The sequence below is a fragment of the Panthera onca genome, chromosome A3 (genome assembly GCF_046562875.1).
Source record: "Panthera onca isolate mPanOnc1 chromosome A3, mPanOnc1 haplotype 2, whole genome shotgun sequence".
Classification (NCBI taxonomy): Eukaryota; Metazoa; Chordata; class Mammalia; order Carnivora; family Felidae; genus Panthera; species Panthera onca.
Genome location: NC_138341.1, coordinates 8,599,978 through 8,622,595, shown reverse-complemented (window position 1 = coordinate 8,622,595; position 22,618 = coordinate 8,599,978). Strand labels below are relative to the sequence as shown.

General features: G+C 51.3%; 1 protein-coding gene across 1 annotated transcript in view; it reads right to left on the bottom strand.

Moving 5' to 3' along the window:
* GREB1 (growth regulating estrogen receptor binding 1) overlaps nt 1-15,577 on the bottom strand; it is a 76,731-nt gene extending 61,154 nt beyond the window's left edge. The window contains 3 exon segments of the mRNA XM_078444975.2: nt 6,832-7,008; nt 9,931-10,050; nt 15,397-15,577. Coding sequence (XP_078301101.1) covers nt 6,832-7,008; nt 9,931-10,050; nt 15,397-15,553 — 454 coding nt within the window. The 5' untranslated portion in view covers nt 15,554-15,577.
* Nucleotides 15,578-22,618: the final 7,041 nt, after the last annotated feature.

The following is a 22,618-nucleotide window of genomic DNA, read 5'->3' as shown; positions in this document are numbered from 1 at the left end:
AGAAGGGTCGCCCGATGACAAAACGACCTCTTACGAACCACGAAAATCCAGCGAATAGGGATAAAGAGACCTTTACAAGCTATAAAGTCCATTCAAACCACACTCAGTGCAACCACCGGTTAACATGGGACAAATGTGACGACAGGCCTAGCTGCTCTGGTCTACACCCACCATCTCAAGAAGACCTTCCTGAGGACCTTGCTTCGCCCACTGGGGCGTCTGGTTTCTATGGTGCAAGGTCCTTTGGCAGGAAAGACCCTCAAGCGGAGACTGATCTGTTTCATCATATTCTCTGGCCGACAAGTTTCCAAAGGTCACTTTGACTTAGCCCATGAGGGCCACGCGGCTCGGTGTGTGAGCCCTGCTTTCAAACAGGGTATTCCTGAGGCCTCTGGCTAATGTTCAAAGCGACGTGTTCGTGAAGGTTCAAAACATCCCCACAGAGAAATAAGGCACCTACAGTACAGACACTCACTGGATTTTCTGATCTATTTTAAGCACATTTAATCCTCCTTAAAAGGCCTTAGAAATAGGGACAGATCTCTCGGTCTAGCCACAGGACAGGGACAGGTTTAGTTTAAACTTCCAGAATCCTGTTCTCTCTGCACCAGAGCAAACAGACAAAGTATCGAAGAGATGCCAGGCACTGTGCCATTTCCTTGTTCTTAAAGGGACAGGAAAGGAACTAACACGCGCAGAGAGCCAGCGAGATGCTGGCCCTTTTACCGTCCTCCAGACAAGGTCACTCAGCTCAACTGACACAACACCCGGCCCCGTGGGACACGAATCCTTCTTTGGGGAGGGCTGAGGACCTGAGAGTCACGGAATATTCCCCAGTGGAGGTAGACGGTGTGGCACTCCAGCCCAGCAGGCGAATGGGGTGGAGACTGACAAGCGTGGCATTCAAGGCCACCCCAAATGCTACCCAACCCCCATGGCTCCAGCCTTCGCCCCTGTTCCTCGCTCTGCTGGGCCCAATCCCCGAGCGGACCCGCCCGCCCACTCCCACCGCCCTCATGCCTCCAGGCTCACACTCTTCCTCCCTTGAGTCCCACCTGCGTGTTGCATGTGTCCCTGCCACTCAATGCCCGACTCAAACATCCACTTCTTCGGGGCTTCCCTTGACCCGAAGGGCTGAAGCTCCCTGTCCTCCCCTACAGCTCTTCATATTGAACAGAGAACCATCGTAACCTTTTTCAGTGTTTAGTCATTGAAATTCGCATCTTTTCTCCCATAGCTATTCCCTTGCTCTAAAGGACCAGCGTCATGGGGTGACTGCACGTAGGGGTGGGTTGTGTCTGTCTATCTTAAGTGTCTGTGCGCAGACCAGCGTCCAGCACGTCATAGACGGTAGATATCAGAAGGGAAGGAGAGGCGAAACAGGCTGACTATCAACGTGAACATATCAGGATGTCTGCACCTCCTTTGAAATAACAATCTAATGTTTTTATTTCCTCCTTTGTCTCCAACCTGGATCTCTGAAGACAAACGCAGCTCAGCTGCCATTTAAGAAAACTGGATGGAACTAGAGGGGATTATGCTCAGCGAAATTAGAGAAAGACCAAGATCATATGACTTCACTCGTATGTGCAATGTAAGATACCAAACGGATGGACATAAGGGAAGGGAAGCAAAAAGATTCTAAAAACAAGGAGGAGGACTCTTGAAAACACAAAGAGCAAACTGAGGGTGGCTGCACAAGTTGTGGGAGGGGGGGATGGGCTGAATGGGCAAGGGGCATTAAGGGAGGAGCACTGGGTGTTACACATAGGGGATGAATCACTGGAATCTACTCCTGAAATCACTATTGCACGATATGCTAACTGACTTGGACGTAAGTTAAAAGATAAATAGGTAAATAATGAAATGGGGGGGAAAAAAACAAAAAAACAAAAACAAAAAAACAAGGCCCTGAGAAACCTTCCAAGCTCTCTGGAAGGGATTCTGACCCCAAGTGTTGAAAAGATGGATGAACGAGAAACAGAACTACTACAAGACCAAGGTGTGCGGAAAGCACTCTGCCGGGGCCCTGCTGCCATCCAGAGACAGCTACGTGGACCACAGGCCTTTGATCCGTGACAAATGTGGGCGGTGGGACCACTGCGCCCTTTCAGATGGAGGGATGGGACCACGGGCCATCGGGAAGGCCTTCTCGTGGTTCCGAAGGTGGAAGGCCTGGGTCTGCCTGGTAAGTATTTGGGGAGCCAGCTGCAAGCTGCAGCAAATACGGACTGCTCTTCTAAGAGGTGACTCGGGACCACAGGACGGCTGACCAACTGGTCCCTGGAGACAGGGGAAATGGTTTAAGCCACCCCCAGCTGAACATGTGAGGCAATTCTAATTTTCCCAGAAGTCGTCTCAACGGCAGTAAAAAAATTTCACGAGGAAGAATAAAATGAGCCGTTCTCTTTGGAAATCTGCCTCAGGACCAGGGAGATAATCAGGACCAGGACCAGGATGATACTCTCTTTAATTTTTTTCTTTTTTTTGTTTATTTATTTTTGAAGGAGAGAGAGACAGAGTGTGAGATGGGGCGGGGGGAGGGGGGCAGAGAGAGAAGGAGACACAGAATCCAAAGCAGGTCCAGGCTCCGAGCTGTCAGCACAGAGCCTGATGCGGGGCTCGAACCCACAGACCGCGAGATCATGACCTGAGCCGAAGCCGGACGCTCAACCGTCTGAGCCACCCAGGAGCCCCAGGATGATACTCTCTCTAGAAGACAGGCCTAGAAAGCCTGTCCTGAATCCTCAAACTCTCCGGCATAAATATCCAGAGTGCAGAGAAACGGTTCCTTCGAGGTTACCACCACCCAGGAACTATTCCATAAAAACGAGTCTTTCTTGACCACACGGGGGCGGCACTATCGAGTTTCCCCTCAGGCCCGGCCAACCGCGTTTGGCACCCCGGGTGGTGTCGCACATGCACACCCCGAACTGGTGCCCACACGTGCTCCCCCTTCCATGGAAAGACCTCTAGTAAGGCAGGGCTTAAATTGGACCCTGAAGCCGAGGTCAGACCTTGAGAGGGGCTCCGTGCTCCTTTTAAGGACGGAGTCATCACAGGCAGGCCTGCCCTCCTGTTCCCTGAAAGCGAACGGCGACTTGGGATAAAAGTAGCATCGTCCTGGGGTATTGCAGCAAATGAAACAGAAAAACCAAAACCGAGCCTTATGTCCACGCTTGTGAAATACAAGCTATGAAAATCATTTCAAATGCCCCACCTGGATGGTGCACGGAGAAGAAAATGGGCAAAGTACAATGGAGGTTCACTTGGGGGTGATGGGCAACTTCTTCCTTTTCCACTTTATATTTGACTGCTGTTGTTTCTGCCACAATCCTCGTCGTGGAGGTAAATAGAGCCTAACGGGGAATGAGGAAAAAACACGTCCATGGCCCCCAGCCTCGGTATTCTGGCCACGTTCCGACTAAAGTACGCAAGGGATCTACTTTCTCCTTGCGTCTCTGAAGGTGGGCCTCTGGAGGACTCCAAAGTGCACCTCCCTTTGCAATTCTCCCGCGTGTGCCTGGGAAGGGGGACACAGGCCAGAGTGTACCAGGCAGCAGCCAGAGGCACAGGGAAAGCCTTAAGAGCCGCGTCGGGCTTCAGATGAGACAGAAACGGGATGGGGGTGATGGGCACAGGAAGATGGGACCAACCTCAAGGCTGGCTGGTGGCGCATTCTTGCCACATAACCAACAAGACCCCCGGAATCCTGCAAGAGGCTCACGGCCACTTCCCCTGCCCGTAATTGTCCCTTTGGAAGAAGGGGGCAGAAATCAGTTATTCATGTGACCTCTAAGAGATCGTTCTACACTGCAAGTTAACAACACAGCAAGCAGGGGCAGCTCAGTCGGTTAAGCGTCCAACTTCGGCTCAGGTCATGAAGACTCGCTGTGAGTTCGAGCCCCGTGCCAGGCTCTGTGCTGACAGCTCAGAGCCTGGAACCTGCTTCGAATTCTGTGTCTCCCTCTCTCTTGGCCCCTCTCCTGCTCTCTCTCTCTCTCGCTCTTTCTCAAAGATAAATAAACATAAACAAACAAACAAACACAGAAATCACCTTCTTTGAACATTTGCAAAAATAAAAACTGTAAGGGACAACTAGGAAGGAGGGACCTATGCGTGAAGACAGAATTAGCAACAGGTCAGCCAAATGCTTTGGGACAATCTTGGTCGGCTCTTGATTCAAACAAAACATCCATCAAAACAAAACCAAAACTGTAAGACAAAATTTGAACACACTGGCTGTTGGGTAATCTTACGGCATTACTGTTAAATTTTGTACATACGATGACGGTATAGGAATTCTAACAAAGAGCCCTTATTGTTTAGAGATACACACGGAAACGTTTACAGGTGAAACGACACGTCTGGGGTTTGCTTCCCCAACAATCCAAGAAGTTCGAGAGGGAGTCGTGGGTGAAACAAGACTGGCCGTGTGTTAGTAATTGTTAAAGACACAAGACAGACGCATTATACTATTATTTGAAAAATGACTTCCCAGGAATGGCAGCCTTGCCCAGGCGGGGCCCAAGCAGCCCCCACTCCCAGCCTCCGCTCCTTCGTTCCAGCACACCACGTTCCTTCACGCACACGGTTCCCCCTCTTCCTGAGGGCACCCATTCCCCGGAGTAGGAGGGCCAGGGCCAGAGCACCTGGGCTCAAATTCAGGACCTGCCATTTACCGGCCGGGTGACGACCCTGAGCAAGTCAGTTAACCTCTCTGTGCCTTTGCTACCTCATACACAAATGCTAGATAATAACGTACCCACCGGTACACTGATAACTTATTTACAACAGTTTCTAGAACACGATAAGTGCTTAGTAAAGTGGCTGCCGTTAGCGTGTAGGTGCTATTGTTCTCTGACTCGCAAAATGCCACTGGTTTTTCAGGGCCCAGCTCACACACCACACCCTGAGGCACTGTTCCCGTCACTGGGCTCCGTGTGCCCTCCTGTACCCCCTCGGCACCTTAACCCTCAGCTCTCACGTGCCGCCCAGAGATGTGTTAGAAAGTCCCCGTCTGGCCGAGCTTTCCCACCAGCTGGCAAGCTCCCAGCGAAGGACCAGGTTGGACTTGACTCTGGGGCCCTGGGCTGAACTGAAGGTCCACCTTCGACACGGGGTACACATTCCACAAATGCTGCGTGAACATAGGACTCATTTACACCCCGAGAGAAAAGGACATTCTAGCTGGAGGTCGTCTCCTGCCTCAGTGATCAGCCAATCGAGAGGAATTCCCGTCGTCAAAAAATGGAAACACACATCTAGATTTTCATCTTTCAGCTTCTCAGACAAAATCCCTCTGTTGATCCCAAGTCACTAAAACAAGATTCCTTTCTTTATAAATTGGAGGGGGGGGGGCGGTTATAAATTAGGAGCTAAAGCCATTGCTTCCCCCAAGATATTCCACAGCTTCCGTTTTATAGGTCACTAAAAAGCGCGGAGCCCAGGCCCCCGGAGGGCTGTAGGCCCACCTTGTCCCGCACACCCATGAGGGTTAATTGCAGGAAACCTACACAGTGTTAAGTGTGCAAGCTGAGAGCGTAAAGTTATTTTGAAAGAAGAAAGCGTCGGTTATTACCGACCGGCCCTCGTAACCCACCTCCGATGGCTTTTTGGCGAGCAATTAACAAGGCCCCCACTTCCTCTGCACTCGCCACCTGAGGAGCCAAAGCTGTTAGGGGCTGGCGGTGAATGAACTCAAAGATTCTTGTCCCCACGTTTCAAGACACAGGACCTCCTTGATTTACTGCCCTCGCAATTCCTTTACAGTCACTAAGTGGTGGCATTCAGCCCAAGCCGCGGCCGCCACCAGATCAAACGCTGACCAAGTCACTGGCACAGTCTTACCAGCACGTTTCATCCTGAGTGGCCTCGACGAGCAAATTAAATCCGAGACGGGAGGACTCCGTGAGCTCCTTTGGTAGAGTGAATTTCCCGGGATTACTCTTGTTCTCGAGAACTAGTTATAATAAGCCTCTCCTGCCTAGAGAGACAGAGTTGGCCAGAACCTTCTCTCTCTCTCCTCTCTCCTCTCTCCTCTCTCCGGTCACCATCCCAGAGCTGTGTCTGTCTGTCCAGCCCACATTCACCTGCCTTGGTTCAGCATTTACCCACAGTCACTGTCTCCTCGTGGCAGGAACTATTCGTCTTCTGCGGGTCAATCCTTGCTCTCCCCTCTTCCCCTCCTCCCCTCTCGGGTCCTTTGCATAGTGCCTCAGACCTAAAATGCGCTCAGTAAATACCCACTGGCGTGCATTTAGCTACTCAGCTTTTGGGGGGTGTATCGAGCATGAAATTGAAGTGTTCTACAGCAAAGACCCTTCCTGACGCTACGTCTGGACCAGATCATTACCAGCCCTTCTGCCTGCCGGATTCTCCTCCATGGGAGACACCGGACCAGGTGAAGGGGCCAGGGCCCGTGGAGGAATCGCTCCCCACTTTCTGGAGAAGGCTATGAATGTTCCGCAAGCAGGGACACACACTCAGCCCTGTTCTCCCACCGCCTCGGGTCTGATGTCCTCTGAAAGCATCGAGCACAAGGCCCGTATCCTATTCTCGACACAGGCAGGCGCTTAGAAAAGGCTTGATGAACATACGCACAAGACAGCGCTAAATGATGGGCTTTCTATAGGAGGTCAGCCACATCTCAGGATAAATCTCATTTACATTCCACTTCACACGGAAAGAGCCTACTGAAAAACAAACGGGGCGGTAGGACGCAGTGATCAAGAGCCCCCAAAGGCGGCCTGTCCCCCGCCCCCCATGGCCTCTCTTGTCCCTGTCCCCCATGCGGATGGAGCCACAGGGAAGGGCAAAGAAAGGACTTACCAAGAAGAGCATTGTGCCCGTTGTCATCCGGCAAGAACCTTTTGTCCACGGCACACACCAGGAGATGGTCCGGCAGGCTGGGGGACTTGGCCCCCACGAGGAGAAAGCCTGCAGGGACGTCTATGGGCTCACTGGAAATGGAGACGAGACGCAGGTCCTTCCCCGCCTGGCAGAACCCTGGGAGGAACGGACGAGACTCACACACGCTGCCCAGGGGCCTCCCCGGACCCGGGCTCCGCGTGGGCAAAGGGAGGACAGCGTTCCAGGTCTTGTCGGGAACAAAGCTCACCTCTGGATGTGGCTGACTTTCAAACTAGTTCTAAGAGGTAAGATTAGGACCCTACTTACTGAGGACACTCACCACACGCTAATTATTTTTATGACGATGGTGTCACCATATGATACACGTTGACGTACAGATGAAACTCACCAGGAAAAAGTGTAGGCACGTGATGGTCAATTAGAATGTACACAGGATAAATCCATAAGAGATTGTGAGCAATTTGATATTCTTTTTTTTTAACGTTTATTCATTTTTGAGACAGAGAGAGACAGAGCATGAACGGGGGAGGGGCAGAGAGAGGGAGACACAGAATCGGAAGCAGGCTCCAGGCTCCGAGCCGTCAGCCCAGAGCCCGACGCGGGGCTCGAACTCACGGACCGCGAGATCGTGACCTGAGCTGAAGTCGGACACTTAACCGACTGAGCCACCCAGGCGCCCCAGCAATTTGATATTCTTTACGCCCAGTGTTCTTTACACGTATGAGGAAAAGACAAATGTCACAAATAGGGAGCAAGAGCCTGGTAATACTGGCCATCTCTGGGGATGGGACACAAGGACACTGACCGTCAAGGAGGCTTTCACTCCACACCCTTTTGGACATTCTGTATCTTAGAGCTTTTAAGTCGAATTTCCCATTCAAAAAATAAGTGTCCAGGGGCGCCTGGGTGGCTCAGTCAGTTAAGCATCTGACTCTCGATTTCGGCTCAGGTCATGATTTCACGGTCATGAGTTCGAGCCCCACATCAGGCTCTACACTGACAGTGCGGAGCCTGCTTGGGATTCTCTCTCTCTGTGCCTCCCCCCGCCCACACTTGCTCTCTCAAAATAAATTCCTAAAAACTTTTTTAAAAAATTTAAGAAATACATGTCCCGAGGCATCTGGAAATAGAAACAGCTGAGACTTATTTGGACAGGCCCTTCGCAAGGTCTCTGGGCACATCCAGCCCCATCCCATGTCTGTTCCATCCTTAGTTACCGACGGAGGCAGTGACAGCTAACATGGCCTGATGGTCCCGAGGCTCCCCCTGCAAAACCCTACAGTACCGTCAATGGACTCCTCCCGCACGCACCTGCTTCGCCATCGACAACACCGTGCCCCCGGCGGGAGGGCCACAAAGGGGCCCTGAGGGGTGGGGAGGCCAGAAGGCACAGAGCCAGTGCCCACGGTGAGCCAGGCCCTGGGCTGGGATAAGCTCTGCAAAGCTGTCACTTGATCACCTGTGGGGAAGTGTTCCAGCTGCCAGTCTGAAGATACGGAAATCGAGGCTCCGAAGAGGTTACGTGATTTGCTCAGAGCCGCAGAGAGGAGGGCCAGGGTGGAGGCAGGTCCGACCCAGCTCGGGGTGGCTCCTCTCCATCGTCTTAGGGAAGCAGGCCTTCCACCTACGTGGCCTGGGCCCAGCCTTCTGAAGAGCTGAAGGAGGGGTGCCTGGGGGGGCTCAGTCGGTTGAGCGTCTGACTTCGGCTCAGGTCATGATCTCGCTGTCCGTGAGTTCGAGCCCCACGTCGGGCTCTGGGCTGACGGCTCGGAGCCTGGAGCCTGCTTCGGATTCTGTGTCTCCCTCTCTCTCTCTGCCCCTCCCCCATGTGCTCTCTCTCTCTCTCAAAAGTGAATAAACAATAAAAAAAAATATTTTTTAAATGAAGAACTGGAGGAAGATGGGCTATGGACACCGTTGCTGCGTTTACTTGGAAATTCTTTGAAAATCACCGTGATGACCACTGGAGAACTCGCTGTTTTGTTTCATTAGGTGGACACGAGAAGGCCCCCTCGTGAAGGGCCACTGTGCTGGTGTCCCTCACCCCAGAGCAGCAGCCCCAGCGAGGGCTGCCTGCCTCCCCCGCCGCCATCCTGCACAAGGTCACGTCCAGCCCCACACACGGGGCCTCTACACCCCACATGATCCCCGCACCGAGCCCTGCCCAGCCACACCTCAGACTCCTACCTAAACTGCTGGCAGCTCCCCAAATGGGCTCCACGCTCCCCATTCTGAGCCTCTGCCCATGCCGTTCTTCTGTCTGGAATGTCCCAGCTTCCCCCAACCCTCTCACAGACTCCTGCCAATCCTCCGAAACCCGGACGATGGGCCACCTCCTCCAGGAAGCCTTCCCTAAACTCTCGACCTGTGTCAGCAACCTTTGGTGGGCTCCCAGGCACCCCTGGTCACCCACCCCACCCTGCTAGCACTTCCCACGCCGTGGACGAAGGGTCGGCTGACCTAACTAGCTCCGATATCCGAGAGTATCTTTTATCTCCAAACTTCCAGAGTTGGGAGGGGCAATAATTAATTCACTCACTGAACCATTCGCCTGGCGTGGTGACAGATGAACATACGCCACTCAGACAGGCTGTTGGGCTAGAGAGTGGGAGAGCCAGGGGTTTGATCCAAGTGTCTCCGCATGCAGAGCGCGAGCTCTTACGCCCAGATGAATCATCTGGCATCCCTGTGCCTCGGTTCCTCAACAGCGCGACGGGAGCGAGTCCCCGACCCTACGGGGTTCCTGAGAGACCACAGGCCTGTCTTTTTCAACCATAAAGTGCGATAAAGGAGAAAGATCGCTCCCGCGTATTGGTCTGAGCTAAACGTGCAGCGCCAGCCGACCCGAATTGAGAGGCACGTTCTAGTTTTCAAACAGCCAACGTAGCAAAATGAACTGTTGGACCCAAACCCATTGGTAAAGCTGAGGCTGTCCAGAGAGCGCTGAGGGGTAAGAGCCTGACGGCCACAGTGAGGTGCAGCCAACGCTGCTGGGTGGGGGAGGGTACGCCCGCTGTCACCTGCCAGGGGCCAGGGTCACGCACTCTGCGGGCTCACCGTCTGTGGTGCAGCAGCCTTCGGGCGGAGGGTGCATCTGGTAGGGATTCGGGGGACCGCTGGGCTCCAGCGCCCCTTCCCCCTCTTCTTCCTCGTCCTCATTGTCCCCTCGGCCTCCACCTGGAAGGGGCAAAGGGGAGCGAGGCGTCAGGCAGAAGCAGCTAGTCCGCAAGTCTCAGCCACCGAACAGCCAGCCCATCCCGACAGACACACCCCAAGGTCGGGCGTTCATCCCCCATCTTTGCTGGAGGGGCCAGCTGAGGTCAGGGGACTCTCCCCAGGTCACAGACTCAGGCTCCAAGCCTGGCCTCGTGACCTCGAATCCGGGTTCACCTGTCTCCCCATCCACGAGAGCTGCGCCTGTCTGCACACGCACCGGGGTCAACACGTGGTAACTGGTGGAGAAGAACAGTGCACGAAGCCTGTACCTGGTAGGCACTCCAAAAGTATTTCTGTGGGAGGTGCCACAGATTAAGATCTAGACCATTTTGCAGGTGGGCACACTGAGGCCTAGAGAGGCCCAGTGATCCGCCTGCCGCTCTTCAGAGACCCGCTAAGCAGCACAGCTGGCCCGTTCCCAGCTGCATCTGCTGCCCGCACCGATGTTCTAGCGACTGACTGAACCGGTTAGTTAAGAACAGAAAACGTGGCATGAATCGCCTCTACAGAACACGAACGGTACCTTTTTATTCATCCCCAAGGGAAAAATGGACACATAGGCATTTCTGAAAACACGCACCCAAATTTGTCACATACACACAAGGCACCATTCCAGAACAGGGCCAGGCAGGTTATGACTTCAGGAAAGTTTCTTTTTTGTTGTTGTTTTTTTGTTGTTGTTTTCTTTTTTTTCTTTTTTTTTTTAATTTTTTTTTTAACGTTTTATTTATTTTTGAGACAGGGAGAGACAGCATGAACGGGGAAGGGTCAGAGAGAGAGGGAGACACAGAATCCGAAACAGGCTCCAGGCTCTGAGCCGTCAGCACAGAGCCCGACGCGGGGCTCGAACTCACGGACCGCAAGATCGTGACCTGAGCCGAAGTCGGCCGCTTAACCGACTGAGCCACCCAGGCGCCCCAGTTGTTTTTTTTTTTTTTTTTTTCCAAGTGAAATAGCATTTTAGGAGTCACGGAAAACACGAAACTGGCCAGGAGAGCCAGCAATGGGCCACGGGAATCTCATCGTGGGCACTGTACCTGGGCAATGGAACAGCTTATTGTCATTCCCCAGACTCTCAGCTCCTAGATTGTGGGGTCCTTGCCCTTCTCCGTCTCGGTACTCTGGGCACCCCGTAAAATGCTCATGCAGAGAAGCACCCAGGAAACACCTGTCCAGCCGATGTGAGCACACACTGTGGTACCTGCTGTCTTTACGCAGCTCGGCTAGAGAAGGGGGGTCATGTTCGTGAATTTCCAAGGCTACGCAAGAATAGTCCTGACTTTTTTAACAGAAATTTGGGGTTAAAAATCCCTCTCAACTTGTCTACGTTTAAGTGTCATTTAACAAACAGCATGAACATGTCTTCATGGGACAGGGTCACTCCCAGCATTCTTAAATGGGCCGGGCTGGGAGACCATTGTTTCTTCTTTTTTATTTCTGTCTCCTGTTTTCTCCATTTCTCCAACCTCCTCTTCCTTGGCTCTCACACCCTCCGTCCATCCGCTGGTTCTAGTTTAATGACGAACTCATGTGCAGTGGAGGGAGGCAGAGCTGGGAACTGTGGATCCGAGTTCTAGTACTTGGGCCTTCCATGGTCTGTGTGGCCACAGGAAAGTGACTTAACCTCTCTGTGCATTAGATCCTGCAACTTTTCTATTTTTTTTAATGTTTATTTATTTTTGAAAGAAAGAGAGAGAAAGAGAGAGTGAGCAGGGAAGGAGCAGAGTGAGAGGGGCAGTGTGGCACCCGACAGAGGGCTCGAACCCATGAATCTTGAGATGATGACCTGAGCTGAAATCGAGGGCCTGATGCTCAACCAACTGAGCCACCCAGGAGCCCCCAGATCCCGCATCTTTAAAAGGAGGTGTTTACATAAGGGCACTTTGAGCTGTTGTAGTCTATGCAGGGGGAAACGCAGCCCTCAGAGTTGCACAGAATATTCCTGATGTGATTGAATCAGCACAGGGTACTGGGAACATATCTTCATGGTGGCCACCATTTTAAAAGGCGCCCGTGGGACAAGAGGCGGAAGACAGTGAACACCGTAAGCCAGCCTGGGCCCGTGACCTTGGGTAGGTCAGAGCAGGAAGTGAAGATTCCTGGGGTCTCTGTCTTTCTGGGCCTGGAGTACACAGAGGCGGCAGGAAGACTGTAAAAAGATTACCCGGGAAGAGCACAAGGGGGGTGGGGATAAACTCCAGAGCCTCCTTCAGATGCTTCCTTCCTGCCATTAAATGCAGGTCTGGAGTGGCTTTAGCACGAGGGACAGAGTCCCGCCCAGACCACAGGCGCCCGCAATGCAGCACAGGACCCCGTGGGGGCTGGGACTGTCCTGTAACCACCAGAGGAGAGGGAGTCACAGAAAGCTCTCCTGCACAATCACATCTGCTCTTTGAGCCAGTACCCCCCAGGAAGGGGGGGGGGGGGGCTCCCGGAGGGGACAGCCAAGACACCAACCAAGTGAGTGAAAAGGGGCGAGAAAGTCGAAGCCACTGGAGCGCTCGGGGACCCAGGAATGTCTGTCTGCACATTATTCTGCTAAGCCAAAAAGAACAGGAATTCAGACTGTCAGAAAGAATGAAAGAAGGGGATCTTAAGCCTCAGAGAGTCAAAGAAAGAGCTCAAAATCCAGCAGATAAGAAAGCTGCCCTCAAGGGTCAAAGGTCTATAGCAGACATCCCAGGGCCTTTGATGGGATCAGTCGGGCAGCAGCGAGGGCGAGGAAGCTTGTAGCCAGGAGCAGACCAGACCAGACTGCTGGCCAAGGTCTCCCGGCAGGAGGAGGGAGGGAGGAGGGCATTCACACGGCCTCAGACAGACAAAATCAACAGGACGGGGACCTTAGGACCTTCACGCTAGAAATGCCACTGCACTACCTTCACTCTGCAGAGCATGGGGGTTGTTATTCACTGTAATGTTCTTACTTCATTGCATCTTTCTGTGGGAAGAAGCCGTAGGACATTTTGAGTGGGTGGGATCCCAAGAATTACCTGCATCTTGTTTAATTAATTAATACTTACCCCAAAATTGCTGGTATCTGTTCTGTTTGCTCTCTTTCTAAAAACAGTAAACAACACGTAATAAAAGGGTTTTCCCCTGGGAGGAAGTGGTAAGACCTCTACGCCAGGGAACAAAGTCACAAAGGCCCCTGCTGCATCACCTTCACAAATACAGAAAAGGTTAACAGATCGAGGGCTGTTTAGTATGACCAGCACCCTGGTCATAAAAACCATCTTTAATGTAATAGTCTGAGGAAGGACAGTAATAAGAGACCCAGGGGGAGAGACAGACACACAGACTATAAAACGAGGTGTCGCCAGCACAGGCCGTCCGCGCCAGGTTTTATGATGCAGAAACCAGGGGCAGAGCTGTGTGCTCAGTTTATTGTGACACCCAGCAAACTAAAAAGAGTGTCTTCCCCTTCCCACCACCTCCCCCTCTCCCTACACCCCCCCCCCCCCCGCCCCGCCCCACTCCCAGGCCCCTGCACTTTGGGAAGATTTCTCTATTCTGTTTGCGGGACAAACAGGAAAAGCTGGAGGGTCTGCCCTGGTTTTCGTTCAACATTTGGGCTGAACAATCAAGCCCACTACAGCCGGCAGCCAGCCCTCAACACGGGAGGCCCGGGAGGAGCATAAGGCTCAAAGCTGTCTCTGCAAAGTGTCCCATGCCCAGTGCCCTATCAGCAGGGGAGGACATCCTAAGAAGTCAGAATGTCCGAGGTGCAGCCTCCCAGGTAGTCCGTGGAGATCTGGGGCATAAGGAAAAGCTGCCTGGGGAACCTCCTGTCTCTCCCCAGGTGAGCATCTCCACCACCACCCCCCCCCCGCCCCACCCGTCTACTTAACCCCCTATCTGCCCCCTCTTCATCAAAGAGCTGCCAGAGTTAAGGGTTCAACTGTGAGACTCGGGCACTCCTTCATCTCTGCAGGCAACCCCAGCGCCCATCTTCCCAAACCGTGGGATTTAATCACGTTACAAGGTGGAGGTGAACGCGCTTTGTAGATTTCAGGATGCCAGGCAAACTAAGTTGTCGCGACCATTGTTAATTTATCATTAGCAACGCAGCCTTTCGATAGGGAAGGCCGTTAAGGATGACTGTTGAACGTGTGTATGCCTCACGGAAGTCTTTGTGCCGGCCAAAAACACAGCCAGGACCCTCCAGTGAGTTCTCATCCCCCCACCGTGTTGCAGCCACACTTCCCCTCCAGGAGGACATGCACACCCAGACAATTCGCCATTTCCCTAGTTGGTGCTTTTGAGCCCAGCCCAGTTTCTCCCAGACCCTCTCTCAGGTCCTTACTGTTGCTGTTTGCAAGGTTAACGTTGTAAGATGTTTCAAAGATTGACCCAGGGAGCGCCTCCCTGCCAGAATAAGAACTATCAGGCACTAGACAAGCAACTCTGTGCCTCATTTTCCCCTCACGTGCAACCCTCCTGGTCAGCCATCCCCACACCCTGTCCACACACACACACACACACACACACACACACTGATACTGACCCACACACGTCATGACCACCCCAATCCAGGGGACCTGGCAGGCTGCGTGCTTTAATTGACTCATTTTTGTTGTAAACAACAATCCTTTTCCCCCTCGGTATCTAAGTTGAGTCTTCAAGCAGAAGGCATAAACTGACCAAAAGGACTTCCGTAAGAGTAAGGGTCTCACCCTATGGATTGCCGTGGGGTTGCTTCTGCCATGAAAATACATGGCTATTAAAGATACAAATCAAAGAGTGAGAAACAGAACCATTTTATTCTCCGGATAAATAAGTAAACCCTAAAGTTGTCCCCATGCCTGAGTATGATTTATGCATTTATTTCTGGCACACGTTCCATTCATCAGGGTGTGTTTTCCTGGCTTTTCGAAGTGTCTAGAGGGCTCTGGCATCTGCCATCACAAAAACTACCCAGACTATTTTGCAAAGATACGGCCGTGAGTCCCGAGGCAGAGAGAAAAAAAAGACCACTGAGGGCCAAAGCATGTTAAAATTTCTCACTTATCAAGTGACTTTCTGATGAGAGCCTAAGTAACAACCACTCCAGGATACTCCTCCCCGGCCCTCTTCCTCCCTCCCGTTAGCCAGTGAATAATTTGATTGCTTGTAACTTTACGGCTGAAACTTTATCATTGTTTGGTTGGTTTGTTTGTTTTCAGTCCAAGTCCAAGTGTATGCGCAACTTTTTCTAATAGTTCTTTTCCGCCAGACTCAACATTTCGCACACAGGGGAGGAAAGCGTTTCCAGCTCTGTTGCAACAGGAGCTGCACACAACACAGGACAGACGCGAGGGCATCTCCTACCTTCTAGCGTGGAGAGCTGCTGTTCGGCTTCTAGATACAACTGGGAGAAGACGGGCCTGGGCACCAGGCTGTTGGACCGCAGGGAAGCCTCGATGGAGTTGTGCAAGACCTCTTCGAACCGCGTCGTCTTCAGCTGGCCGGCGTACGAGTTTCCCATCTTTAGAGAGGACGACGGAGGCTGCTGTTTAAAAGGGCATCTCAGTGTCAGTTAAAGAGACTGACCCTGGGCGCGAAGCCCAAAGGCAGAGGTCGACCGCTTGAAGGGGCCGGGGATCCCCCGCTCAGCAAAGAGGAGAGGGCGGCTCTCAGCCGCAGCTACGGCCGGGCGTTTACAGGAAGTTAGATAAGCAACAGCTTTCTCTAATTTAGCACTCAGATAGCAGAGTCTGACACCTCTTAGGATATTTTACTAGAAATTGGCTCTTCGTCATCCCTGGCTTCCCAGACCCCCGGCTTTTCCCTGAGAAGTGATCCTGCCCCACCCCCACCCCCGCCAAGAGAGCTCAGACAAACGATGGTTTATTTTCCTTGACTTCCAGAATAGCCCTGCACCACTTAACGCATGGGACGGCAGCTGGCAATTCCATGACCCATGGCAACTAGTCTCCAGATCTGAGGATTCCAAGACCACCCCTCACCTTCTCGGAAGGCGGGCTAGCAGCTTTCCCAACATTGCCCTTTTGTGCTAAAAGGCCAATTGTTAACATTCTCCCTTTAAAGTGTTTTTGTAGTTTATCAATACTTCCATTACCCAAGTAATGCAGACTTAAATCTGGGAAACCTGGAAATTACAGAAGAGGGTGGAAAAAACCATAGGAAAATCACTGCTTTTCCCATTCCCCAAGATGACCACCGTGATTTTTTTTTTTTTTTTTTTTGGCAGCCTAAGATAGTATTCACATGCCATGCCATTCACCCACTTAAAGTGTACATCTAGTCAGTGTGGTGCAAACATCACACGATCAACTGTAGAACATTTTCATTGCCCCTAAAAGAAACCTCATACCCTTTAGCTGTCACTCCTCAATCCCCACCCCTCCCCCCCCAGCCACTAATTTACTTTCCGACTTTGCAGATTTGCTGACTGTGCAAGTTTCGCAACAATGGAACCCTCTGGTCTACGTCTTTGGGGACCGGCTTCTTCGAGTTAGCGCAATGCTCTCAAGGTTCTCGCGTGTTCGACACCTCGTTCCCACTGTGCTAGGATGACGTACTCTTTCCGGACTTCATTTTCTTCACGAGTGGGGGGTAAGAGGGAGAGGGGAGATGGCATTGACATACTCATTCAATAATGACATTTTTGATTCTGCATTTTCCCCTTGACATAAGCATTTTATTCAATGCTCTTACAAATGCTCTGAAAATAAAGGTCACGGCTACCTCATATTCCGTTCCGTGAAGGTGCGGACATTTGCGCAGACACCTCTCTCGGATCATACGTGGTAAGCCTCTGTGTTTATGTAGTGCTTCCCAAGACCAGCATTTAAATTTATATTCCTTCCTCATGCTGCCGTTCATTTTCTATGGCGTTAAATTTAGGTTTCTGTTTCCTCTTGGCTTAATCTGTTGTACTGTTTCCAAACTGCTTAAAATGATCACTTTGTTATCGTCTTTATTTTCCACCTCCTTTAATAATGAAACCATTTCGGGCTACATTATTTTCCTCTGGACACCTCTTTTGCTATGGCTTCGTAGGCTTGGTATAAAGTGTTCTCCTTTTCATTTTTTAGACACCTTGCAATCTCCCTTTTGATTCCCTCCTTGATCAGGTAATTATCTAGGAATGTATGTTTAATTTCTAAATAGTCACGATTGGGGGTGGTTAGCCTTATACTATTTGTAATTTTTATTGGGTTGTAATCATGACTGTGGCCTTTAGAAGCTCTGCTTTCAAAATGTCACAGGTTTCTTTTTTTTAACGTTTGCTGATTTTTGAGACAGAGAGAGAGCATGAGCGGGGGAGGGGCAGAGAGAGAGGGAGACACAGAATCGGAAGCAGGCTCTAGGCCCTGAGCTGTCAGCACAGAGCTCAGTGCAGAGCTCGAACCCACAAACTGGGAGATCATGACCTGAGCCAAAGTCAGACGCCTCAACCAACTGAGCCCCCCAACTGAGCCCCCCAGGTGCCCCTACAGGTTTCTTTTTTAATGGATACCCGATGGATTTTTACAAATAGCCTACAACTATGAGAAGAGAGATGTATAAACTCTCTAAGGGAGGAAAGGAGATAGATTACCCAGTTCTTCTCTATCCTTATGTATTTCTTATCTACTACGCTGTTGATTTTCAAAGTAGCGTCTGACTTAAAAAACAGCCCCCAAAATAGCATCAACACGACCACAGGGATGCAACCCTAGTTGTGAGACCAGCCTCACAAGCCAGGCACGACCTCACACATCAATCACTCTGACTCAAGACATGTGTAAGAAATGCTCCCTTGTTTGGGCGGCGAAGTCATCTCAAGATGGGGCCGCTGGTGCCCCTCTGAGGGCTCTGGTTTCCCTCCTGAAGACAAAATGGGCCAAACAGTCACGCTGATTTTCTGCCTCTCTTGCAAGGAAGGTCCAGCCTTTCCTCTTCCAACTAAAAGTACATAAAAACCATTAAACACTTCCTGCTTCTAGCAATAATCCCCAACCACAGGGCCCCCTGGTCAGCCCCTGCTTCCAGCCTTGGGGCAATGAGGCATCAGAAGGACTGCCTCAGGAATTAGCCCCCGACACAGAGAACGCACTCCAGAGTGAGAAAGAGGTCAGCTGCCAGAGCCCCTGAATAGCCCACTCGCCTGGGTCGGAAGGGGCTCCAGGGTCCTCGTGTCTGCCTTCTTCCTTGACCCGACGCATACCTCGATACACAAAGGAGGGGTCACTGGCCACATTCGGGGGATGCTTGCGTTATTTTCGAATCGGGGCGGTCTGTTTAAAGTTGCTGCCCGTGAATAACATCACAAATGCCCGTTTCTATAGATCTTTGTCTGAAGAGCTTAAGGCACACAGAAAGGAGATTTGAGCCCATCCCTTTTTACATGGCGTCTCTACAGAACCATGCTCGATGATCCAAAGAACACGATGGAGGCGTCCAGACCCCACCACCCTCCCAAGGCCCCTTTCTGCTCACCTGACAGGGGACAGGCACTCCGAGCCCAGAGGATTCCACCGGTTATCACAGATCAATGCCTAACGTGGACGGAGCCACGAGGAGGAGGGAAAGGAACACTCACTGTCCTGCTACTGAGTACAAGGCACGTTCGGTGGCCAGGGGTGGGATAGTATGAAGCCCATTCTAAATAAAGATGGCAAATTCAAGTCTTGGAGAGGATACTCACCTGAAGGAACTCTTGTTCAAAGAAAAGAAGAGAATTGGGGTGGGGTGGGGTGGGGGAGAAGGAGCAGGCAGGGAAACGGAGGAGGGAGGGGGAGAAACACAAAATGAACCAGGAACAGCGGCACAGAAAAGTTTTCACACTCAGAAAAACGGAAACTTTTACCACCCTACGCACACATGGAAGCTTTAATGCCTAGAAGCAAATGGAGAGGAAATGTACCCCGCGCCCTGTGTGATGATGCATTTGAAATCGTAGGAAGGAAACGCCAGCAAATCAGGATGGAGAAGGAGCCCGGAGACTCGAAGGAAAATCGCGTGGCCCTTTCGTCAGTGGCCGGGGGACCGCCAGCTATTGGACGGGGTGGGAACTCCCCAGGGCAAAGCTCCAGCTCACAGACAAAACCACCTGCCAGGTGAGAGGCTTTGGGAGGGGAGGACACAGCAGGCTGAGGTGGGGACACAGCTGGAGCTCTCTGGCCTGTTAGAAGTGTTAGAATCCGGCCCCCTCGTGGGGGGACTGGAGAGCCCCAGTTTGGCTCAGGGTCAGACACAAAAGCTGAAATCTCCCCCCACCCCAGGCGACAGGGTAAAGGGCCCCGGGGCTGCGGTCTCTCCCTGCTCCCTCCCGGTGCAGGTCTCTGCCAGCCTCCTGCTACAGCTACCCCGGGCCACGACCTGCAGGGATTTCTTCCACACCCTGGACACATCACCCTCCACTGCCTGAATTCCAAGGCCTGGCCCGCTTCCTCCCGATGCGGGTGCACGACGCTCCTCAAACCCCAGAACCTGAACCGCGGCCTTCACCACAACGCACAGGAGCCTGGCTGCGGCAGAATGGGCAGCGCATGCGTGACCCGAGCAAAGTGTTTGACTCACTGGGCCTCGGTGTTCTCATCTGTAAAACGGGCACTCTGAAGCACTGACCGGCCGGTCATTTTGGAGAGTACGAGAGGCAGAATACGTGGCCAGTGCCTAGCACAGCACCTGGCAGGCAGTGCGCGAGCATTCATCTCTGGCTAAATCTGAATATTCACCCGGGAAGAATTTCAGATCGGAAATGACAAGTGACAAAGAACGCGTGAGGCGTTAGGAAGGAATCAGTGAGAACTTGGGCCAAGGGGCCGGTACTCAAAAAGGAAGAGGAGGGTATTTTGGTGGGACGGATTTGGCAAGATGTTTAAGACAGGGACAAGAGGGTACATGGAAATGAAAGCCCCACGAAGACAGACAGGCTCTTGGAAAAGGAGTTGATCTTACAAGTAGTAAATGGCTCCCAAGACGGCACCGTGCGAGAGGAAAATCAAAACTGGGGGTGAAAATCAGACATCGTTTCCGTAGGTAAGTCCCTGAAACCTCAGAGCTAGGGATTTACGGTGACGAACGTGGCGTTTTAGGCCGGCCAATCAGACAGAGAGATGTTTGGGATAAAACCGGAGGCCCGGGTGGATACAGTTTCAACCGGACCCTTGCGCACCTGCTTGTTTTTAAGACTAAAGCACAAAAAGTGGAAAACTCTGTACCCAAGGAATGCCGCTGGATGGCTGGTGGGCCCTATTTCACCGAGTCAGCCGCAAACAAGAGTCAGTTCTACGTCAGTTCCAATCCCAGAACTAGTTCTGCACGTCCACTGCCTCATCAGACCCCCGGAGCACCTACGAACTTGACCAGATGAATGAAGCAGACTGATCTCCAGTGAATTTGGAGTCACCAAGGCGGGCTATCTGGGCACGTTCTCAATGGCTGAGACACCCGTCCCAAGCCATTCTCCTCCCCTGGCACCTGTAAACCAAGCGGTGTCGTTGAGAGCATCCGGTTAGAGCAGCGAGCTCTAGTCTGGGTTGAAGTTCAGTGAGAACAAGCATGGGGCGGACCCATCAAGGAAGATCAAGGGTGATCACAGGCGAAGGCAGAGAGAGAGGCGGCTTCGGCGAAAGGGCACAGATAGAATACACACATCATCTCTACTTCCTCCCAAACTTCACTAGGAGTACTCGAGGAATCCAGAAACATACTATCCACACACACGCAGAGCAAGGAGAGCCAGTAACAGCAGACAAAATGTGCCGCCACGCAGTTTAGAAGATGCAAAGCGGAAGTGGAGACAGACTTTGAAACAAAGTAAGAACTAAGGCATCCTCTGGGAAGCACACCAATTCAAAGCAGAAGCCAGAAGAGGCTTAGGAATTGGAGGCAACGCAGTGAGAAGTGGGGCTGAAGACCTGGCTGGGGGAGGGGGCCGGGGGGAGGAGAATCCCTCCCCACTCTCCTCCCCCCTCCCCTCCCTCAGCAGCCTCTTCCCTGTCTCCACCAGACCCTGGAGGTTTACTCAAAAAAAAAAAAAAAAAAAAAAAATCACAGAGATTCTCCAGGATACAGCTGACAACTGGTGTGCGGGACTGAAAACAGGAACAGGTTCAGTCTATGGTGCCCTCCCCTCTCATTCCTTTTCCCTATTTGGTTCCCCCAAAATGCTGACACTCGGGCTTAAGGATGGACAGACACTGCAAACTGGGCGTACCCCCGATGCCACAGATCCACATCCAATCATGTCCCACAAGGGAGCACCCCCCCCCACCCCAGCTACCTCCTGTGTATGGCAACTTTCACACAACCTCCTGTACCTGATCCTTAACTACGAGCAGACATCCAAAGACCATCAGCATCACAGAGGCTTTTGAGAAACTCCTTCAACATAAAAGGTCAAGACCAAAAGAAACGCACAAATAAAAGACAGCACACAAAAAATGCAAAGGATAACACCCACCACAAATTCCTATCCTCGGAGGAACACTGTATCCACAAAACAAGAACAGAATGCTGTACTGGTCAACAAGGAATGTGTCAGGGCAGGGAGTATATGGGAACACTTAGTACTTTCCTCTCAATTTTGCCGAGGACCTAAAACTGCTCTAAAGAAATGCAATCTTTAGAAAAGAAAATGTAAGAATGCAGAAACCCAAAATGAACTCTTATAAACCATTTAAATGGTAATAGAAACTTAAACTTTACTGGGAGGGCTACAAGACAGAATTGAAGATAAAGACACAAAGATAAGAAAATTAGAGAATAAATTCATGGTCTAATAGGAGTTCCAGGAAAAGAGAACAAGGAAAAAGGAGGGAATAACATTCCCAAAGAAATAATCTAAAAAAAAATTCCCAGAAGCAAAGAATTTAAGTTTCTGGATTTAAAAATCCCAAGGGCTCGCCATAATAAATGAAAAAGGAGCATCATCATGAAATTTCAGAACACCAAGGATCAAGAGAGGATCCCAAAGAAAGATCCAGAAAGAAATTAAACGGCACATTCCACACTGAAAATAATCAGAATGACTTTGGATTTCTCAACAGTGATAATTGGGAAACAATGAAATAATGCCCTTAAAAATTCTGAGGGAAAATGGTGTGCTATCTAGAATTCTATACCCAACTAAAATAACAACCCAAAGTACGAGTAGAATAAAACTATTTTCAGAAATTCAAGATCTCAAAACAAAACAAAAACAAACAAATAAAAAACCGTATCTCCCAACTCTTCTTTCTCCAGAAGCTACTGGGGAATAGAAAATATTGACCAATGTGAAGACATGAGACCCAGGGTAGAGGGTCCAGCACAAGGAGAGAAAACGAGTTCCCAAGGTGATAAGGACAACAGCTTGGAAAAGGACATCTCCAAGACAAAATCAATGAAACAGATCTGATTATCTGATGTGTTGAACTATGTTGAAAAGAGCTTTAGAAGTTCTATCAGAGGGGTGCCTGGGTGGTTCAGTCGGTTAAGCGTCCAACTCTTTATTTTGGCTCAGGTCATGATCTCAAGGTTTGGTAGTTCAAGCCCCACATCGGGCTCTATGCTAACAGTGTAGAGCCTGCTTGGGATTCTCTCTCTCCACTCTCTC